This window comes from Aptenodytes patagonicus, chromosome 30 (assembly GCF_965638725.1).
Source record: "Aptenodytes patagonicus chromosome 30, bAptPat1.pri.cur, whole genome shotgun sequence".
Taxonomy (NCBI): Eukaryota; Metazoa; Chordata; class Aves; order Sphenisciformes; family Spheniscidae; genus Aptenodytes; species Aptenodytes patagonicus.
The window spans coordinates 372,549-385,948 of NC_134978.1; the positions used below are offsets into that span (position 1 = coordinate 372,549).

A 13,400-nucleotide genomic window follows, 5' to 3' on the forward strand; every position below is an offset into this window, starting at 1 on the left:
GGGGATCGGCGGTGGGTATCTCCAGGCCGTCGACGACGTGGAGGTCATCCTGCGAGGGGTGGGGGGGGGACGGGGAACGGGGGGGGGGACGTCGCTGATGTCACCACGTCCCCAACGTCCCCCCCCACCCCGCCCCAAAACCACCGAGGACCTCGTACCTGCATCAGCTTCACCGTCAGCGCCACCTTCAGCCCCAGCACCCGCACCTTCATGGGCAGCATGTAGTAGTAGCTGGTGGGACCCCGCGGCCCGTGGGCGATGCCCCCTGCGAGGGGACCCGGCTCAGTGACACCCTCCCCTCGTCGCCGAGCCCAGCTGCAGCCCCCCCCCCCGCCCCCTGCCTCGGCCCGGGGTGATCCTCCCCCCCCACCCCAAGCCCCAGCAGACACTCACCCCCGCGCCACAGGGGCGAGCGGATGCTGCCGTGCCGGGCCCGGCCGGATCCTTTCTGCCGCCATGGCTTCCTGCCGCCCCCCCGCACCTCCGCTCGCGTCTTCACCTTGGCGTAGCTCTGCAGGGGGGGGGGGGGGGGACGACAACGGGGACGGGGGGACACACGCACGCGGGGACAGTCGGGGACGGGCCCCTTGTGTCCCCCCGTTCCCCTCCCCGCGCAGGGAGGGGACTCAGGAGTCCTGGGCCCAGGCGCCTCCTCTGCGGCAAGGCGACAGGCTGCTGCCCTGTGACCCCCCCCCCTTGCCTCCCTCTGCCCCCCCAAGACCCTCCTCTGCCCCTCCCCAGACTCTCCTCTCCCCCCCTAGACCTCCCCTTCTCTTCCCCAGACCCCCCCTTCTCTTCCCCCAGACCCCCCCTCAACCTCCTCAGACCACCTTCTGCCCCCCCAGACCCCCCCTTCCCCTCCCTAGACCACCCCTCCCCTTCTCCAGACCCCCCTTCCCCTCCCCAGACCCTCCTCTCCTCCCCCCAGCCCTCCTTCTGCCCCCCTAAACCCCCATCTGTCCCCTCAAACCCCCTCCCTGCCCCCTAAACGCCCTCCCCGCCCCCTAAACCCCCATCTGCCTCCTCAAACCCCCTCCCTGCCCCCCAAACCCCCATCTGCCCCCTCAAATCCCCTCCCTGCCCCCCCAAACCCCCATCTGCCCCCTCAAACCCCCTCCCTGCCCCCCTAAACCCCTTCCCCGCCCCCCTAAACCCCCATCTGCCCCCCCAAACCCCCTCCCCGCCCCCCTAAACCCCCATCTGCCCCCTCAAACCCCCTCCCCGCCCCCCTAAACCCCTTCCCCGCCCCCCTAAACCCCCATCTGCCCCCCCAAACCCCCTCCCCGCCCCCTAAACCCCCATCTGCCCCCTCAAACCCCCTCCCCGCCCCCCTAAACCCCTATCTGCCCCCCCGTACTCACGATCCTCTTGAAATTCTTCTGCCACATCGCCACCATGTGCAGGATGTCGAGCCTGCGGGAGACGGGGGGGGGACACGACACTCAGCGAGGGGACCCCCGCCCGGGGACACCCCCCCAGCACGTCCCTGAGGGCTCCCCCCGCTCCCCGGCAGCTCCCCCCCCCCCCCCCCCCAGCCCCACCTGGGCCTGACGGCGAAGACGTCGGGGTGGAGGTCGGTCAGGCCCCGGCGCTCGTCATCGTGGTGCCGCAGCGACTCCACCCAGGCCTGCACGGGGGAGCGGTGCGGGGGACGGGGACGCTGCAGGCCCGCAGGACGGGGGACCGCGGCAGCGCCGGCAGCAGCAGCTTCTCTGGGGGACGGGACGATGACACACAAGGACAGCGGGGACTGTGGCAGCTCCACCAAGGCACGGGGAACCTCCAGCCGGGGACAAAGTGGGGCCCCAGACACCCCAAGCCCAGGGACATCCGTCCCCAGGTTGTCCCCGCACCCCCAGAGTGGCCCTGCAGCCCCGATCCCACGGACGCCCCATCCCTGATGTCCCCAGGATGGTCCCAGCCCCACGGCCGCTCGTCCCTGCTGTCTCCAGGATGGCCTTGACCCCATGGACACCCTGTCCCTGACGTCCCCCCAGCCCTGGCCCCACAGAAACGTGTCCCTGCTGTCCCCAGGATGTCACCACAGCCCTGGCCCCACATAAACCCGTCCCCACTGCCCTGATCCTGGTCATCCTCATCCCCGATGTCCCAGCCCCACGGCCACTCATCCCCGACGTCCCAGGATGGACCTGACCCCATGGACACCCCGTCCCCACAGCCCCGTCCCCACATAAACCTGTCCCCACCGTCCTGATCCCGGTCATCCCCATCCCCGGTGTCCCCAGGATGGCCCCAAACCCACGGTCACCCTGTCCCCGGTGTCCCCGACCTCATGGACACCCTGTCCCTGATGTCCCCAAACCCACGGACACCCTGTCCCTGATGTCCCCGACCCCACGGACACCCTGTCCCTGATGTCCCCAGGATGCTCCCCAAACCCACGGACGCCCTGTCCCCAATCCCACGGACACCCTGTCCCCGGTGTCCCCGACCCCACGGACACCCTGTCCCTGATGTCCCCAACCCCACAGTCACCCTGTCCCCGGTGTCCCCGACCCCACGGACACCCTGTCCCCGGTGTCCCCAGGATGCTCCCCAAACCCACGGACACCCTGTCCCCGGTGTCCCCGACCCCACGGACACCCTGTCCCCGATCCCATGGACACCCTGTCCCCGGTGTCCCCGACCCCACGGACACCCTGTCCCCAGTCCCACGGACACCCTGTCCCCGGTGTCCCCGACCCCACGGACACCCCATCCCCGCTGTCCCCAGGATGTCCCCGACCCCACGGAGACCCCGTCCCCGCCGTCCCCACCCGGAGACACCCCCCCCCCCCCCCCGATATCCCCGCGGACTCACCCCTGCGGGGCTCGGGGGCCGCGGGGGGCCCGGCGGGGGCGGACGAGACCTGAGGGAGGGCGATCGTGAGCGGGGTGGGGGCTTCCGATCTCCCCCTAGGCGGCCCCAGCCCGCACCCCGCTCCCGCTCCCGCTCCCGGCCCTCACCCCCGCGGCCCCGGCCCGGCCCCGGCCCCGGCCCCGGGCCCAGGCCCTGACGGCGGCGGCGGCGGCGGCGGCAACGCGGGCCCCCCCGGCACGGATCATGGCGGGAGCGCGCGGCCGCCCGGCGCGCCGCGATGACGTCTTCAGGGAGCGCGGCGCGACTTCCGGCGGAAGCGGAAGGGGAGGAGGAAGGGGAAGGGGAGGAGGAAGAGGAGAGCGGGGAAGGGAGCGGGAGGACGGAGAGGGAGGGAAGCGGGGGAGGCGAGGGAGCGGGGCCCGGGCCTCCCCCGGTGCCCCCCCCACCCTGTTATCCCCCCGGTACAGCCCACCCAGTGCCCCCCCGCCCGTTGCCCCCCCCACCCAATTGCCCCCCCCCCCTCTTATTTCCCCCCCCCCCATTATTTTCCCCCCCCCCCCCCCATCACCCCACGCTCCCCCACCCCGTCACCTCTCCCGCAGCGCGTGGCCCAGCCCGGCCCCGCCGTGGCGGCGACGTCCCACCAGGCAGAGCCCCCGTGGGGTGCCCGGCCGCGGTGGAGGGGGGCTGGGGGCCGGGCGGCAGCTGAGCTGGTTGTTGGGGTGTCGGGGACCCCCCCACACCCCACCCCACCCCACCCCAGCCGGGGCCGGCGTTGGCCTCCGGCCCCCAACCCTCTGGCCCCGGGCAGGGCCTCGCGCCGGAGCCGTGCCGGTGCCGCCGCGCTCACCGTGGTGTTCTCTAGGGACGTGACCAGGCCGGGGCCGGCAGCGCCCAACCGACCCCTCCCCAGAGAGCGGCGGTGAGTGCCGGCACCGGTGCCGCTTCCCGGTGCCCCTTCCCACCACCACTGCCCCTTCCCACCACCGCTGCCCCTTCCTGGTGCCGCTTCCCGGTGCCCCTTCCTGGCACCACTGTCCCTTCCCCATGCTGCTTCCCGCTGCCCCTTCCCAGTGCCGCTTCCCGGTGCCCCTTCCCGCCACCGCTGCCCCTTCCCGGTGCCCCTTCCTGGCACCACTGTCCCTTCCCCATGCTGCTTCCCGGTGCCTCTTCCCGGTGCCGCTTCCCGGTGCCCCTTCCCAGCACCACTGTCCCTTCCTGGTACCCCTTCCCGGTGCCCCTTCCCGGCACCACTGCCCCTTCCCGGTGCTGCTTCCCGGTGCCGCTTCCCGCCACCGCTGCCCCTTCCCGGTGCCGCTGCCCGGCACGTACCAGTTGCATCACAGTATTCCCCCAGGCCACGTGGCACTGGGGTGGCACAGAGGATACCGGGCGGGCCAGCTGCCTCGACGCCCGTCGGGGCGTAACCGCGCCGGAGCCGGCCATGAGAGTGGGTCACCCGGCAGCCCCCCCCCCCCCCCCCACTGCGCTCTGGCTGGGGGGGCCGGGCTGGGGGCATCCCCCCACCCCGGTTCCCCGCCGGGACGTGGGGGTCCCGCCGGGGTGTTTATCCCGCTCAGATCCTGAGCTCCGATAACCAGCGGTGAACTCGGGTTCTTGGCCCACGGTGCGGAGCCGGGATTTGGGGGGGGGGGGGGGCCGGGATTGGGGAAGGGGGGGCCCCCGCGACCATCTGGGAACGCTTCTCCTCCCATCCCCTTTCGGCGAGCCAGGATCCGGCCCCGGCCCGGAGGCGGGTGGGCTCCGCCGGCCAAGTCACAGGGGCCGAGCCATGCGCAGCGCGTCCCGGGGGTCCGGGGGCGGGAGGGATGCGGGGAGGTGGGGGGGGGGGGCCCCCCCACTGCCCGCCCATCCCCTCCCCCCCCCCCCCCTCCCTTCTCCCGCCGCCTGTTTCTAATTAAATCCCTTCCCCGGCCCCTCGCCGGCGGCCCCTCGATGCCGGGGGGGGTGTGGGGGGCTGGGGGGACCCCCCCCTACCCCTCTCCCAGCGCCCAGAGGCTGCTCGGGGGGGGGGGCACGAATTGCTCAATATTTGGGGGGGCTGCGTGTGTGTGTCTCTCCTTCCCCCCCCCCCCCCCCCCCCCCAGTTCCTCGCTGGCCCCCGGCCGAGGCGTGGAAAGTCCTGGAAGCGTTTCCAGGCGCGAAAATCCCTTCGCCGAAGCGTCGGCATCGGGAAGGGGGGGGGGGGACGACGGACGGACGGACACAACGATGACGACGGCAACGACGACGCACCCCCAAAAAACCCTTCCCAAAAGCGGGGCTGAGGGATCCGGCCCCCCGTTCTCTGCTTGAGATCCGGGCTCAATCCTGCACCCCAATCTCCGGCGCTTGGGCTTCTGGGGGCGGGAAACCACCGGCACCGGGGGGGGGGGACACCCCACCCCCCCCTCCCCCCGGCACCGCCACTTTCCTGGGTGGGTGTCCCCCTTTTTTTTGGGGGGGGGGGGGTGAGGGGAAGGAGGGGGGTGGCTGGAGAACACACCCCCCCCCCCCCCGCGACGTGTCCCTTCCCCTCAGTGATGTCACACGGCCCCATGACGAAAAGCCGCCGACCCACTTCCCCATGGGACACCCCCTGGTAATGGGGTACGGGGGGGGGGGGGCAGGAGCCCCCCCCGTGGCCCCCCCCCCCGGGGGGGCCACGGGGGGGGCTCCTGCTCCCCCCCCGCCCCACTTTTGAGGTCTCCCTCCCCCCTCACGACACGGGGGACCCCGGCATCAGCCCCCCCCCCCCCCCTCGGAGGGACCCAGGCGTCCGGGTGGGTTGTGGGGGTGGGGGACACGAGTGGCCTCGCCCCCTCCGAGGGGGCGGGGCCGCCCCGCCCCCCTTCCCTCCCTCCCTCCCCTCCCCCCCCCCCCCCCCCTCCGCCGCCCCCGCTCCCCCGCACATGTTGCAACCGGTCGGGGCGGGCAGGAGCCTTGGCTGCCGGCACCGGCACCGGCACCGGGACCGGGAAAACAGCCGGTAAGATGCTGATCCCCCCCGCCCCCCCCCCCCAAGCCCCGTGGCTTCCCCCTGCCACGCGTGGGACTCCCTCCCTCCCCCCCTCCCCTCCCCTCCCCATCCCCGCACGCCCATTCCAGCCCCCCCGGGGCGGGGACGGGACGGGGACGGGGGGGGGCACCCCCAGAGGGACCCCACGCAGGGACGGTGGGTTGGCCCCCGGTGTGTCCCCGCACCCTCGTCCACCCCCACGGTGAGGAGTGGGGCCGCCCTACGGTGACAAAGCGGGGTGCCCCACGGAAAACACCCCGGGGGGTGGGGGGGGGTCGGAGGGGGCCGGACCCTCCGTGGCTGGCGGGGGGGGGGGTGTCTTCGGTGAACGGTCCCCCCCCCCGCCCCCGGTCACGGCCATTGTCCCGCTCGCCGGCGGCCAGGCCACCCTGCTGCTCCGGGGCGGGAAGTGGGTGCCCGGATCCAGCCCAGCTGTTTCGGCCTCACCAACATCTGGCCCGCAGCTGGAGGGGGCCCCGGGGGAGCCGCGCCGTTGGCACCCCCCCCCCCCCGCCCCCCCCCCTCCCCGGCTTCCCCCTTGATGAAACGCCTAACGGCTGCGGTGAGCACCCGCCGGCCCGTGGGTGCCATCGCCGGCGCTGCCCTGGGGACCATCCCTGGGTGCCGCAGGGTGCCGGTGAGCCAGTGCCCTCGGGTGTGCACCCGGGTGCCCTCGCTGGCACCCACCTGGGTGTGCAAATAGATGCCAGCACCCGTGTGCCCTCACTGGCACCCACCTAGGTGTGCAACAGGGTGCTGGCGCTCGTGTGCTCTCGGTGGCACCCACCCGGGTGTGCAACAGGGTACCGGCACCCGTGTGCCCTCACTGGCACCCACCTGGGTGTGCAACGGGGTGCTGGCACCCGTGTGCTCTCAGTGGCACCCACCTGGGTGTGCAACAGGGTGCCGACACCTGTGTGCACTCGGTGGCACCCACCCGGGTGTGCAACAGGGTGCCGGCACCCGTGTGCCCTTGCTGGCACCCACCCGGGTGTGCAACGGGGTGCTGGCACCTGTGTGCTCTCAGTGGCACCCACCCGGGTGTGCAACAGGGTGCCGGCACCCGTGTGCACTCGGTGGCACCCACCCGGGTGTGCAACAGGGTGCTGGCACCTGTGTGCCCTCACTGGCACCCACTTGGGTGTGCAACGGGGTGCTGGCGCTCATATGCTCTCGGTGGCACCCACCCGGGTGTGCAACGGGGTGCTGGCACTCGTGTGCCCTTGGTGGCACCCACCCGGGTGTGCAACAGGGTGCCGGCACCCATGTGCCCTTGGTGGCACCCACCCGGGTGTGCAACGGGGTGCTGGCACCCGTGTGCTCTCAGTGGCACCCACCCGGGTGTGCAACAGGGTGCCGACACCCGTGTGCACTCGGTGGCACCCACCCGGGTGTGCAACAGGGTGCTGGCACCTGTGTGCCCTCACTGGCACCCACTTGGGTGTGCAACGGGGTGCTGGCGCTCGTGTGCCCTCGCTGGCACCCACCCGGGTGTGGAACGGGGTGCTGGCACTCGTGTGCCCTTGGTGGCACCCACCCGGGTGTGCAACAGGGTGCTGGCACCCGTGTGCTCTCGCTGGCACCCACCTGGGTGTGCAAATAGGTGCCAGCACCTGTGTGCCCTTGGTGGCACCCACTTGGGTGTGCAACGGGGTGCCGGCACCCATGTGTGCTCGGTGGCACCCACCTGGGTGTGCAACAGGGTGCTGGCACTCGTGTGCTCTCAGTGGCACCCACCCGTGTGTGCAAATGGGTGCTGGCACCCATGTGCCCTCACTGGCACCCACCCGGGTGTGCAACGGGGTGCTGGCACCCGTGTGCTCTCAGTGGCACCCACCCGGGTGTGCAACAGGGTGCCGACACCCGTGTGCACTCGGTGGCACCCACCCGGGTGTGCAACAGGGTGCTGGCGCTCGTGTGCCCTCGCTGGCACCCACCCGGGTGTGGAACGGGGTGCTGGCACTCGTGTGCCCTTGGTGGCACCCACCCGGGTGTGCAACAGGGTGCTGGCACCCGTGTGCTCTCGCTGGCACCCACCTGGGTGTGCAAATAGGTGCCAGCACCTGTGTGCCCTTGGTGGCACCCACTTGGGTGTGCAACGGGGTGCCGGCACCCATGTGTGCTCGGTGGCACCCACCTGGGTGTGCAACAGGGTGCTGGCACTCGTGTGCTCTCAGTGGCACCCACCCGTGTGTGCAAATGGGTGCTGGCACCCATGTGCCCTTGCTGGTACCCACTTGGGTGTGCAACGGGGTGACGGCACCCGTGTGCCCTCGCTGGGACTGACCTGGGTGTCCCAGCGTGCCGGTGCCCTCGTCCGCACACCGCGACACTGCCGTGCCCTCGCTGGTGCCCTGTTGCACCCTGGTTCATCGCCGCGGTGTCCCCTCGGTGCTGGGGTGCTGCTGGCTGCACCCCGGCTCCTGCCGCACCTCCCGCCCCCCCCCCCTCCCGAGCTGGGGACCCCCCCCCAGCCATGGAGGAATTTGGAGCATTTGGTGCTGCCAGGGCTCCGGCAGCCGGGGCGCCGCCGGCCACGGCTTGGTAAACACTCCATGCCCGGCGTGGCGCCGAGCGGCCGCCTCGGCTGGGACGGGGCTGGCACCGCGCGGCTCAGGGCGGCGGGGGGAGGGGGGTCCCTGAGGTCTGGGGGGGGTCCCTGTGCCGGGGCGGTTCGCCGGCGGTGACCAGCCGGGAGGTCACGGCACGGCACGCCGTGCCATGCCACGCCGTGCCACGCATCTTCTCCCCCGTGCCTGAGCACCCACCCGCACACGCGTGTCTCCGCCTGCGTGTGCCGGAGCGGGGGCACGGTGGGTCCCCGACCCTGCGGGGCCAAATCCTGCCCGGCACCATCTGGCTGCCACCTCCACGGCTATTTAAACCCGGCGCTAAGCCCGGCTGGGCACCGGCTGTCCGGGCCTGATCCAATTTGCTCCGCGGTGGCTGAGTGGCGCCGGGGCCAGAGCGGGGGATATTTCGGGAACAAGGGGCCCTGTGTGCGCCCCCACGGCCCCTCCCCCTGCGCCCATGGCCGGAGGGGCTCCCAGCCCCCCCCCCCCCCCCAAAGGCCACCCTTGGCCCAGCCCCACCGGGGGTGCTCCCCCCGGCTTGGTGTGTGAGGGGGACAAGTCCGGCCTGGGACCCCCCCCCCCAGATCCTGGTCCTGCCCGGGACCCCCCTGGATACTCTGGGGTCGTGGGAGGGGGGTCCTGGGGGAGGATCCTGGTGTGGGGTCCCAGGGGGGTCCCGGAAGGGTCCTGGGGCAGGATCCCAGTGCAGGGTCCCCCGGGAGGGTCCTGGGGCGGGTCTTGGTGAGGGGTCCCAGGGCAGGATCCCGGGGTGGGTCCTGGTGTGGGATCCCAGGGGAGGGTCCCGTGGGAGGATCCCAGTGCCGGGTCCCGGGGCAGGATCCTGGTACAGGATCCCGGTGCAGGGTCCCCGGGGAGGCTCCTGGTGCAGGATCCCGGTGTGGGTCCTGGTGAGGGGTCCAAGGGCAGGATCCTGGTGCAGGATCCCAGTGTGGGTTCCCGGGGCAGGATCCCAGTCCAGGATCCCAGTCCAGGATCCTAATCCAGGATCCCAGTTCAGGATCTCAGTGCGGGGTCCCGGTGCAGGATCCCAATTCAGGATCCCAGTGCAGGATCCCAGTGCGGGTTCCCGGGGCAGGATTCTGGTACAGGATCCCAGTGCAGGGTCCCCAGGGAGGGTCCTGGTGCAGGATCCTGGTGCAGATCCTGGTGAGGGGTCCCAGGGCAGGATCCCAGGGCAGGATTCCAGTGCGGGGTCCCAGTTCAGGATCCCGGGGCAGGATCCCGGGGCAGGGTCCCCAGGGAGGGTCCTGGCGCAGGATCCCGGTGCGGGTCCTGGTGAGGGGTCCCTGTGCAGGATCCCAGTGCGGGTTCCCGGGGCAGGATCCCGGTTTGGGATCCCAGTTCAGAATCCCGGTTCAGGATCCCTGTGCAGGATCCCAGTGCGGGTTCCCGGGGCAGGATCCCGGTTCAGGATCCCGGGGCAGGATCCCAGTGCGGGTTCCCGGGGCAGGATCCCGGTTCAGGATCCCAGCGCGAGGTCCCGGGGCAGGATCCCGGGGCAGGATCCCGGTTCAGGATCCCGGGGCAGGATCCCAGTGCGGGTTCCCGGGGCAGGATCCCGGTTCAGGATCCCAGCGCGAGGTCCCGGGGCAGGATCCCGGGGCAGGATCCCGGGGCAGGATCCCAGTGCGGGTTCCCGGGGCAGGATCCCGGTTCAGGATCCCAGCGCGAGGTCCCGGGGCGGGGTCCCGGGGCAGTTCCCGGGGCAGGATCCCGGGGGTCCCCTCGCCCCCTTTCCCCGCCCGTCGCCCCCGCCCCCCGCCCCGGTCCCCTGGCTCCGCCCGGCGGCCGCAGCAGCCGGGGCCGGGGGCGGCCGGCGGCGGGGCGGGCGCGGGGAAGGGGAAGGGGAAGCGGCGGATGCTCCGCCGCGGCGGCCGTGCCTCTGCTCGGGGCGGCGGTTCCTCTCGGGGCCGGTGTTCGCGGCGGGGAGCGGGGAAGGGGGTCCCGGGGCGACGGGAGCGAGGGGCGGTGCCCCGGCACCGGGCGCGGCTGCGCAAGAGCCCGGGCGGCGGCGGGAGGCAGCGCTCGGAGGGGACGGCACCGGCACCGGGAGGCAGCGGGACGGGACCGGGACGGGACCGGGACGGAGCGGGCGGCGGCTGGAGGTGCGGCGGGGCGCGGGGCTCCTTCCCTCCCTTCCCCCCCCCCGACCTCGGTCCCGCCCCGGACCCACCCGCTCCCCTCGGGGGTCCCGGGACTGGGGGGACCGGGGGGGGGGGGCCCCTAACCGGGGGTCCCATCCCTGACTTTGGGGGGGGGACACACACCACGGTACCGGGCGTCCCGTCCCTAACTGGGGAGGGGGGAACACGGTACCGGGTGCCTCATCCCAGGGAGGGATGGGGGAGGGAATGGGACGGTACCGGGTGCCTCGTCCTTAACCAGGGTGGGGGCCACACGGTACTGGGTGCCCCATCCCTAATGGAGGGGTGTGGGGGGGGTGGCACTGGGTGCCCCATCCCTTACTTGGGGGGCGGGGGCGGTACCGGGTGCCCCATCCCTAACCGGGCAGACGCAGGGACCCCCACCCTAACCAAGCCGGGGGGACAGTACCAGGTCTCCTATCCTTAACTGGGAGGGGGGACAGTATCAGGTTCCTCCCCAACCGGGGAAGGGGGACAGTACCATTGTCCCCTGTCCCTAATTTTGGGGTGCACAGTCCCCCTCCACCCCTAACTGGAGGGGGAGGCAATACCAGTCGTCCCCCCACCCCCAAGCCAGGGGGGTCAGTACCGGGTCCCCATCCCTCACCGGGGTGGGTGCGGGAATGTCCTGCCCGCCCCGGCCACGGCTCTTCCATCCCCTTGGGGAAGACACCCGGGGCTTCACCCCACAGCAGCCCCCCCCCCATCCCCAGGGAGGGTCGTGTGTCGTGTCGTGTCCCCCCCCACCCCCCGCCCGGTCCCCCCTGTCGTGTCCTCCCCCCGGCCGCTTTGCACCGTGGTTGTGCTCACCCTGGGGTGTCACCTATGGCCACCCCCGTGTCCCCGTGGCAGCAGCAGGACGGTCCCGCCGGCCGCACTCTGCACCCCGGGCAGCTCGAAGGTGCATCTCTTACTGCCTGTCACCAGGATTTCCTTTTTGAGTCATTTCTGCCGTGCTGGCGCAGATGCTGCGCGGCAGGATCTCGCACATCTCTCCTCGCTGAACCAGATGTGCACCCAGATGTGCACATCCCCCCCCCCCCCCCCCCGTCTCGCCACGGTCGGGGGACCCCGACGCCGTTCCCACCCCGTCTCTTCTGTCCCGCAGGTCGCCGCAGCCCGGGATCGCCGGCACCATGTCCTGGCAGCGCTGAGGTTGGCAGGACAGGCGGCAAGCGGAGCCGTGGCCGGCGAGGAACCATGGGGAGCATCTACAAGGAATACTTCAACACGGAGAAGATCCGGGAGCACTACAACTACACCAAGGAGGGCTCGGAAAGCTCCCCCACCACCTCCCGTTGGGTGGTCTCCATCCTCATCGTCGTGTTGTGCTGCTTCATCGTGCTGGAGAACCTGCTGGTCCTCATCTCCGTTTGCCGCAACAAGAAGTTTCACTCGGCCATGTACATCTTCATCGGGAACTTGGCTTTCTCCGATCTCTTGGCCGGGTTGGCCTTCATGGCCAACATCTTGCTCTCCGGAGCCACCACCTTCAACCTGACGCCGGTACAGTGGTTCGTACGGGAAGGCACGGCCTTCGCCACGTTGGCCGCCTCCGTCTTCAGCTTGTTGGCCATCGCCATCGAGCGCCACGTGGCCATCACCAAGGTCAAGGTCTACAGCAGCGACAAGAACTGTCGGATGGTGCTGCTCATCGGGGCTTGTTGGGTGATCGCTGCCGCCATCGGCAGCCTCCCCATCATGGGGTGGAACTGCATGAGCGACCTGCGGGATTGCTCCACCGTCCTCCCCCTCTACTCCAAACGTTACGTCCTCTTCGTCACCACCATCTTCACCCTCATCCTCCTCACCATCGTGGGGCTCTACAGCCGCATCTACTGCATCGTACGCTCCAGCCACGCCGAGATCGCCACTGCCCAGACCCTGGCCTTGCTCAAGACGGTCACCATCGTCCTGGGAGCCTTCATCGTCTGCTGGCTGCCGGCCTTCATCATCCTCCTCATGGACGCCTCCTGCCCCGTCCGGGCGTGCCGGATCCTCTATAAGGCGAACTATTTTTTTGCCTTCGCCACGCTCAACTCGGCCGCCAACCCCATCATCTACACGCTGCGGAGCAAGGACATGCGCCGGGAGTTCCTGCGGGTGCTGTGCTGCTGCGGGGCCGGGCGCCGGGACCAGCCCCCCGGCCGCTGCGGGCTCCCGCTCCGCACCTCCAGCTCGCTGGACCGCTGCACCCCGAAATACGAGTTACCCACCTCGCCTATCACCCGCGAGTGTACCACCTCCGTTTAGGGGGTCCTGGCCGCCCCGCGGCCGCCCCACGGCTGCCCCACGGCCGGGGCAGTGGTACGAAGGGAGCGGGGTCGGGGTGGGCATTTTTCCAGGTACGGATGGACGACTGCACCTTCATCCCGGGCATCCCCCCACCCCGGGCATCCCACCGGGCATCCCCCCCACCCCCCCCACCCCGGGCATCCCTCCCGGCATCCCCGGTTGCCGGCGGTGATGCCGATGCTCCGGCCGGGATTGCCGTGACCGGTGCGCGCGCCGGCGTGTGCGCGGGCACGGGCACGCGTGTTGCTCTTCCCACGCCCTGCCCGAGCCCCGGGGCCCCCGCGGGACCTGTCAGACGGGTCCTGGGGCCCCTCCCCGCGCCCGGCTCCCCGCGGCACCCCTGGCGCCAGTGGCAAATCCTCTGCCCCCGGCTGCTCCCCGGCACCGTGGGTGGCTCCGACCGCTGCTCCAGCCGGGGGGCGCGGGGGGTGGGGGGGAGCTTTGCCGGGAAAGCCGGGCCTGGGGCACTCGCTATGGGGGGGACATGACACATATGGGGACCGCCGCGTCCTCCCGCCCTGCTCCAT

General features: G+C 71.9%; 2 protein-coding genes across 3 annotated transcripts; one reads left to right on the forward strand and one right to left on the reverse strand.

Annotated features, from left to right (window-relative positions):
- Positions 1–4: 4 nt before the first annotated feature.
- On the reverse strand, positions 5–3,066 carry MRPL4 (mitochondrial ribosomal protein L4; the record flags this gene model as incomplete). The annotated part of the gene is given in 8 exon segments (XM_076360731.1): positions 5–49; positions 159–265; positions 394–511; positions 1,362–1,413; positions 1,542–1,647; positions 1,650–1,712; positions 2,822–2,870; positions 2,968–3,066. Coding segments are annotated over 8 exon segments (639 nt in total), but the record flags the coding sequence as incomplete, so codon positions are not given.
- Positions 3,067–5,772: 2,706 nt separating this feature from the next.
- On the forward strand, positions 5,773–12,970 carry S1PR2 (sphingosine-1-phosphate receptor 2). 2 transcript variants are annotated; one of them, XM_076360758.1, is made up of 2 exons: positions 5,773–5,810; positions 11,687–12,970. In XM_076360758.1, exon 2 carries the CDS (start codon positions 11,779–11,781, stop codon positions 12,829–12,831), a length of 1,053 nt encoding a protein of 350 aa, XP_076216873.1. In that variant the 5' UTR covers positions 5,773–5,810; positions 11,687–11,778; the 3' UTR covers positions 12,832–12,970. The 2 variants fall into 2 exon arrangements, with proteins under 2 accessions (XP_076216873.1, XP_076216872.1); XM_076360757.1 differs by lacking the exon at positions 5,773–5,810 and adding an exon at positions 10,503–10,539.
- Positions 12,971–13,400: the final 430 nt, after the last annotated feature.

Excerpts from the sequence above, each read along its gene's own strand:
- S1PR2 (XM_076360758.1), top strand. The coding sequence starts at position 11,779 with ATGGGGAGCATCTACAAGGAATACTTCAACACGGAGAAGATCCGGGAG.